Source organism: Narcine bancroftii, chromosome 2 (genome assembly GCF_036971445.1).
Source record: "Narcine bancroftii isolate sNarBan1 chromosome 2, sNarBan1.hap1, whole genome shotgun sequence".
NCBI classification, from domain to species: domain Eukaryota; kingdom Metazoa; phylum Chordata; class Chondrichthyes; order Torpediniformes; family Narcinidae; genus Narcine; species Narcine bancroftii.
The window spans coordinates 188,658,971-188,667,268 of record NC_091470.1 but is presented as its reverse complement, the minus strand read 5'-3'; the positions used below and the strand labels follow the sequence as shown (position 1 = coordinate 188,667,268).

Below are 8,298 nucleotides of genomic sequence, written 5' to 3'. Positions count from 1 at the left end.
TGCTTCTTTCTCTGTCTGAGAATATCTCCTTTCCACATCTGTCAAAGATCTGCTGGCATAGGCAATGATTCTTGGTCCCACAACACGCATCTGGACCAACATGGCTCCTAAACCAACAGGACTAGCATCCGCTATGACTTTGGTTGGCGCAGCTGGATCATAATGCCTAAGAGTATCGACATTCATCAGACTTTTTTTCAGAGCTGTGAATGCTTCCTTCTGCTCAGAGCCAAAATGGAATGGTACACCTTTCCTGGTTAGTTTCCTCAATGGTTCTGCCAGTGTAGCAAAGTTAGGGATGAATTTTGCGGAATAATTAACCAATCCCAAGAAGCTCCTCATCTCCGTTGCATTCTGGGGTTCACGTGCATCAGCAACAGCTTTCACCTTGGCATCAGCTGGGTTCAGTCCTTCCCGTGTAAGCCTGTGTCCCATGAAATCCATCTCTGAGACACCAAACTGGCACTTGTCTCCATTCACGGTAAGGCCTGCCCCCTGTAGTCTGGATAGCACACACCTCAACCATCCGTCATGCTCTTCTTTTGTAGCCGCATGGACTATGATGTCATCAGAAATGTTGGCAACTCCAGGAATGCCTTGAATCACTCGATGCATTTTGTACTGGTAAATCTCAGGAGCTGCATTGATGCCGATCGATAGTCTCTTGTACCGGTACAATCCACAGTGAGTCACAAATGTTGTCACGTCCCTGGATTCTGGGTCCAGCTCTAATTAATGATAGCCCCATTTTAAATCAATTTTTGAGTAGTTAACTCCTGGAGTACATCCTCCACTGTTGGTATGGGGTGTCATTCTCGAATTATAGCTTCATTGGCCATCCTCATATCAACACACAGTCTATGTCACCATTTGGTTTGGGCACGATCACTACTGGGCTGACCCATTGTGTTGAATGTTCTACATGTGAGAAGCAGAGGTGCCTTCACAGATTTCACTCGAGACAAAAATTGAAAAGAACTTTTATTATACTATTACAACAATGCAAAGTTGGGTGCTTCCCCTTACCCTGGGAATACACACAGATACTGAGGCTGACCCAACTTTTATACATCTCATTTCAGTACAGAGATACCTTCCCCCTAACATTCTTCTGCCTCCTGGATTGGTTTAGCATTAGGTAATTCTTCCCACGTGGATTCTAACTTCTTGTCAGTTTATGTGCCTTCCTGCAAACTTGTTAGCCAGGAAATATCATGTCTTTGTTCTTTACTCATTAATCAATCCCCAAGACTTGCTAAAGCTATTTACTTGCTATCCTGTTTTGAAGATCCTTATTTTATTATACTTTTATAACCCTTCCTAACCCTTCCTCCCATTCCAGCATCCCCTCACCCTGATTTAACCCATAATACTTCATTCTTAATTAGCACTTGCTTGACTCCTCACATTCCAGTATCCCTTACATACAGGTTCAATAATGTCTTGCTCGATCAACTCTTTGATTTTGGCCTCGACTTTCCCATGAAGTCCAAATGGAGTTCTGCGCATTGGTTGCGCCTTGGGTTTGACCGTTTTGTCCACTGTTAGCTTTAGTTGTCGACCTTTCAGCTTTCCTACTCCCTGGAAAACTGCGGGGAATTCTTGTATCATATCCTCGTATGACTGAACTGAATTGACACGAGCTCCAATATGAAGTATTGCCAGATCCTGCGCCGTGCATCTACTCAGCAAACTCTGCTTCGGTGTACTTGTCACCAGCTTCAACAATCGCAGTGAAACATCCAATGGTCTGCAATGGCTTGGTTTTTATGTATGGATACAGTTTCTTTGAACACTTCTTTGATGTACAAACGATCTTTTTTCTTTTCAATTTCTCCCATAAATGTCGGTCAATTACATTACTGTCAATGACCGGAACTGTCACACCACCAATTATCACTGGGACCTTCTCATGATGTACATCATTCAATGTAAACTGATAGTATTTCTGCCCATCCTGGTTGTCATCATCATCGTCACTTTCTGGGTCACCTTCTATATGGCGAATAGTGCCTTTCTTTCCAGGATACTTTCCTTTCCCCCAAGCTTTGCCCTTAGAAGCTGTACTCTTCCCATTCTGGTTTGCATTTGACTTGCTTTTGCACTTCTTTGCAAAGTGGTCCTTACCTCCACACTTTCTACAAACTTTGCCTTTTGCTGGGCAAGCATGGGTCTTTTCCAAAATGACCTCTGTTTCCACATCTGTAACACTCCAAGTCATGTGTCGGCATATTTCTTGGCTGGCTATGGCGATGCGAGAGCCTATTTACTTGTTGATCAACTTTGTCTTTACTGGGCTGGCTTGAGTTGTCTTTCAGTTTCATGGTATGATATTGCCCCTCAACAGCCTCTAATGCAGCAGCCATTGTTAAAGCATTGGTAAGTTCCAACTCACCCCCTTTTTCCAGCAGTCGCCTTCTGAGTTTGTCTGATCTGCAGTGCTGCACAACTTGATCCAATAACTGGTTGTCCAAATCAGCTACCGCGTAATTGCATCCCACAGCCAGTTGTCGCAATCTCGTCACGTACTGGGCAACCGTTTCTCCATCTTCTTGTTTTGTCTTGCGAAACAAATGCCGTTGAAATGTAGCATTCGGTGTCACCACATAGTGTGCATTCAATGAATCTACGGCTTTCTGGTATTCTTCCTTCCTTCCAGTATTCGAAAGCGTCTTAAAAGTTTCCCGAACTGCAGGTCCTGCGGTGAAGAGAGGTAACGCCCTCCGCTGCGCTTTCTGTTCCGCAGTACTACTATCGAGAAATAGACCACGACTGTCGGCGTAGGCTTCAAATTCTTCCAGCCATGCCTTCCACTTCACTCACAGTGCTTGCATCACCCGTCGGGTCAAAATGAGGAACACCTCGAAGTGCTAGAAATTCAGCTCCTGTGACTGCCATAAAGAAAACCTTCCAGCTCAAAGCCACCGATTCAAAATCCAAAATGTTTATCACATTTAAAATCCAAAATGTTTATCCTCGTCGCCAATGTCACATTTGTGGCCCGAAATGTGAAATTAATAACACCATCACCACATGCTTTACCAGTTGAACATCTCAGAGTCTTTATTTTCCTGCTTCCCTTATTTCATCATCCTGCACCTTCCACCTCCAGTGCATACCATCTGACTTCCGGTCAGGTTAATATATATCATGCATATTCATTATCATGACATGAGTCATCAGTGGGTGGGCCAGCTCCATATATACAGTAGTAAATCATAGCTATATCTTTGGCTTGGCTTCGCGGACGAAGATTTATGGAGGGGGTAAAAGTCCACGTCAGCTGCTATATACAATAGAGGAAACATATCACCACACCCTCCCTCTCCCCTCCATCCCCATCCCCCCCCCCCCCCCCAACTTCAATCCGGATAAATGTGAGTGATGCAGACTAACCAGAAGGCTGATTACACAAATAATGGTCAGTTACTTAAGAGTGTGGATGAACAGAGGGATCTTGGAGTTCAAATCTGTGAGAAGCAGAGGTGCCTTCACAGATTTCACTCGAGACAAAAATTGAGAACAAAGAACATTTATTATAATTTTACAACAATGCAAAGTTGGGTGCTTCCCCTTACCCTGGGAATATACACAGATACTGGGGCTTACCCAACTTTTTATACATTCCATTTCAGTACAGAGGTACCTTCCCCCTTAACATTCATCTGCCTCCTGGATTGGTTTAGCATTAGGTAATTCTGCCTACGTGTATTCTAACTTCTTATCAGTTTATGTGCCTTTCTGCAAACTTGTTCACCAGGAAGTATCATGTCTTTGTTCTTACTCATTAATCAACCCCCAGGACTTGCTAAATCTATTTACTTGCTATCCTGTTTTTGAAGACCCCTAATTTATTATGCTTGCTTCACCCTTGTTTAACCCATCATAATTCATTCTTACTTAGCCCTTGTTTGACTCCTCACAAATCTATACATCCCTCAAGGTTGCTGCCCAGGTTGATAGGATAGTTAAGAAGGCCTATGGGATGCTGAGATTATTAATAAGGGAATAAGGCAACTCTACAAATCTCTGGTAAGACCAGAGTATTGTGTTCAGTTCTGGTCATCTCATTATAGGAAGCTATGTAGAGAGTGCAGAGGAAATTTACCAGGATGTTGTCTGGATTGGGAAACAAGTCTTATGAGGCAAGGTTAGCAGAGCTGGGACTTTTCTCTTTGGAGCATAGAAGGAAGAGAGGGGACGATAGAGGTCTACAAGATTATGAGAGGCATCAATAGGGTGGACAGCCAGGATCTGCTTCGCAGGACAGGATCAGCAAACACCAGAGGACATATGTACAAAGGTAAGAGAGGAAAGTTTAGGGGAGACAACGGGGGTAAGTTTTTTTACTCAGAGAGCTATGGGTGCCTGGAATGCCTTGCCAGGGATGGTGGTGGAGTATTAAACATGGGGTGGGGGCATTTAAGAGACTCAGAGAGACACACAGATGAAGAAAAATAGAGGGTTATGGAGTAGGGAGGTTTAGTACTTTTATATCGAAGGCCGAAGGGCCTGAACTCTGGTGTATTGTTCTATGTCATGGGTCAATATTATTGTTCACCGTCACAATCAGTTTCTATATATTTTGTACTTTCCAATAAGGTTGACTATTTTTGGGAGCTGCGGTTCAATTTTTCAATTGGTCTGGAAGAGATTTTAAAATCCCATGACATTTTAAAGTAGACCCATAAAACACCATCCTTTTGTCTCATTGGGTGTTACATGGATAGGATGAGTTAGAAGGACATGGGCTAAACGCAGGCAGGTGGAACTGTTGTGGGCGTTGGGGCAAAAAAAAACACCTCTATTTCCACACCGTGGTACAACACTCTGACACAGCACCAGCATCGTCCAATCCAATCCAGCGGTGTCGACAAGGAGTTCGTACATTCTCCCCGTGTCTATCCTTCGGGAGCTCTGGTTTCCTACCATCCTTCAAAACCTACCTGGAGGTATTTAATTGGGGTATGTGGGTGGCACGGGACCGTGGGACGGAAGGGCCTGTATGTAAAAGTTTATAAATTTAAATTTGTAATGAAAGCCCTTCTCCTTCACAATGTACCCTGTGGCCTTTCACCTCAGGGAAAAGAAATAGGCGAAGAGTTGCAGATTTACTCATGGTTCTGTCATTTCAATTATTTTACATCCACTTTGAACCTACTGGGCCATCAGTTAGTTATTCGATGAGAAACAAAAGGAACCTTATAGAAATGGCAGAAATCTGGCACGGGCCAATCCTTCACGAAAACCCTGTTAAATTACCTCATCTGAGAAGCAGTCATATTTTCTACCGAGTGTATTTTATCCATGACAAGACTCAGTTAAAACAATCAATTTATTCTCCCTATTCAAAAATAGAATATTTCCACGATTACACAACACCACTGGGGATTCTTATTGGTCTATAAATACAACTTGATTCTAAAAGCTGGGGCTGTGCACATCCGAGAGGAAACGCGAATTCTTGGATAATCAAAATGAACCAGCCACTACTGACACAGATAAAATATGTATATTATCCAATTCTTGTAATCATTGGTGTTCCAGGTAAAGCCTCAACTAACGTTCATTTTCTTTTCATGGTTTTTGTTCTGGGTCCTCGTTGCCTCAGTCTATTTCGTTATTTTACTGGTTATCTGTTGCAATGACCGTGTAATGCTGAGCTGAGCTGCGGATGCCCGTTAGTTGCACAAGAGTGGGAGATTCCCGCACCGAATGTCTTCTTCGCATTCATGCATTTTCAGATGTGCTTCTTGTACCTGCTCCATAGCCTGTTCCTGTTCCCATTTTGGGGTCATTCGTTATTTGCATTTGACTGTCCGCTTCTGTTCCGGCTTGTCCGGCTGCCCAGAAAAGACAGTAAGAACGTCTCCACTCAGCCACCCTTGTTTGTGTCTTTCGCAAATGGTTTATTTGATGGACGCACTGGGCTTTCCAATTGTTTGGTTGGAGGAGGGTACAAAACGCCTTGAGAAATTAAAACATGAAAAGGAAAAACTACCGAGGTCCTGTATGTTGGATTTCATCGAGAATGGCGTGATCTCCGTACATGGACAAAAGCAACATTTGCCAAAAGCGGGAAGCCAGGTTATTGGATTGGTCTTGATTCCCATGATATTCCACGTTACACCACTGAGTTGGCAATCGGTAAAGTAATCGTGGCTGCAAGTGTTCTTGAAATTATGTTCGTCGCCAATAGTGTCCGCAGGAGAGGCAAGCTTTAATGAAAATATTTTCGCCGACCACTTGCAGGGTTCACTCAGTCTTCTTTTCGAGATGTGCAACATATAAATGTTGCAGAGAGCATTCTTTTTTATTATCAAAACCAATACTCCTCGGCAAGGAAGTTTTTTTTTGTTTCAAAAGTGACCCGTAAAATATTTACATGGTGTCTATGTTAACAATCGGATGTGGTTTAAATTCTCAGCATTTGACATTAATAAACAGGTGAAGAAGAAACCAAATTGTAAATCAGCGGCTCCGTGAATCTGGATTAAGGGAAATTCTCACTACTAAATCAATAACGTATAATTTAAAAAATAAAGTCACAATGTTTGAGCAAATTTGGGAACCGTACATGGTTCAGAGAGATGCAGTACTGGTGAGTTTTTATACTGCACCAGCTATTCATCCCACTTATAAAGTATATGTTCTCGTTCCTTTTCCCCTATTTTATCTAGTTCTACCTTCGTCCAGTCTGGTTTTTCCCTTGTCTGGTAAAAATCTGATAAATACCTCAATTGTGAGGCTCTATAATAATTTCTAAAATTTGGTAACCGGAAACCACCTTGATTATACCTCTCTGCTAATTTATCTAACGCTGCCCTTGGATTCCTCCCTTTCCACAAGAATTTCCTTATTATCCTCTTCAGTTCCTTAAAGAACAATTCTCACTGTTCAGATGGAAAATGCCGCGTTTGGTCAAGTAGAAACTTGTAAAATACGTTCTGTTAAATCTCTACTAAGAGTTGTATTGGGAATAAATGAATGACCGTACTGCAAACTAAAAGGAAGTTTAACATTTTCTCTTAATTTCACATGCTGAAGAAAATGTTTGAGCGAGAAGTGAAGACAATCCGTCGAGTGGCCGAGGAAAATTAGTTGTTAATTCATTTCTTCTTTTGCAGCCAACGTCTTAACAATGTACATCCTGTCCACGGGAAAGTGCGGTCTCTCACGATGCATCACCAGATATCTGATGTCGATGTCAGCCGCCGATCTTATGGTTTTAATTTTTGAAGCAATTCTATACGAGATCAAAGAGGCATATTTTCCACATTCATTCCTTAATTACACTCCTATTTGCAGTCTGAATCTGGCCCTACTTTATTTTTCGATTGATTGCTCTGTTTGGCTCACTGTTGCGTTTACATTTGATCGATTTGTTGCTATTTGTCACCAGACGCTGCGAGCAAGATATTGCACGCCAAAGATTGCATTAGTGGTTATGACCGTTATATGTTCTTTGAGCATTTTACAAAATATTCCCGTCTATTTTATTTATGAAGCTCGTGAATTAATCGACAATGTGCCGTGGTCCTGTTTTGTAAAATCAAGTTTCTACACCTCATCCTTTTGGACCGGATACTTATGGTTCGAAACCATCTTAACCCCATTTGCACCTTTCCTGTTGATTATCCTGTTCAATACGTTGACCATCAACCATATTATCCTGGCCAACAGAGTGAGGAGTCAACTGCAAGCAAAGAACCGTGAGAAGAACCCGAATGATCAGGAGATCGAAAACCGAAGGAAGTCCATCATTTTACTGGTCGCACTATCTGGGAACTTTCTTTTGTTGTGGTCGGTGATCTTTGCCTGCTTCATTTGTGTCCAGTTTATAGACACTCAGTTTTTGGAAACAAACTACAATGGCCCTTTCACCATTGCTGAAAGATTTGGCTACATGTTAAGGTGTCTGAGCACCTGTACAAACACTTTCATTTATGCGGTGTCTCAGCGACATTTCAGAGACGAAATTAAGAACATGGTTCGACGCCCTTTTGCCCGCTTGTTTAATAAATTATAGTTTGAAAGCAGTAAACACGTCACATTTATGAAATTAAAGTTAAGTTATTATTTGACATGCACACAGAAAAATCCGACGACAACCGCAGGGCACACAATGGATTTTCCAAAATAATCAATACTGATAGCTGAGGAGGAACTCAGTAGGTCACACAGCACCCATAAGAGGTCAAGAGATATCAACGACGTTTGGACCCTGAGCCCTTCGTCAATGTAAAAAAGTAGGCAGGCGTCTGAATAAAAAGACTGGGGTGGAGGGAAGAAAGGGCG

General features: G+C 42.3%; 1 protein-coding gene across 1 annotated transcript; it reads left to right on the top strand.

Moving 5' to 3' along the window:
* Nucleotides 1-7,141: 7,141 nt before the first annotated feature.
* Nucleotides 7,142-8,029, top strand: LOC138753024 (sex peptide receptor-like). The gene has a single exon (XM_069915618.1). The coding sequence runs from the start codon at nucleotides 7,142-7,144 to the stop codon at nucleotides 8,027-8,029; it is 888 nt and encodes a 295-aa protein (XP_069771719.1).
* Nucleotides 8,030-8,298: the final 269 nt, after the last annotated feature.

What these genes read in the sequence shown, in the direction of transcription:
- LOC138753024 (XM_069915618.1), top strand. Translation starts at nt 7,142, where the DNA reads ATGTACATCCTGTCCACGGGAAAGTGCGGTCTCTCACGATGCATCACC.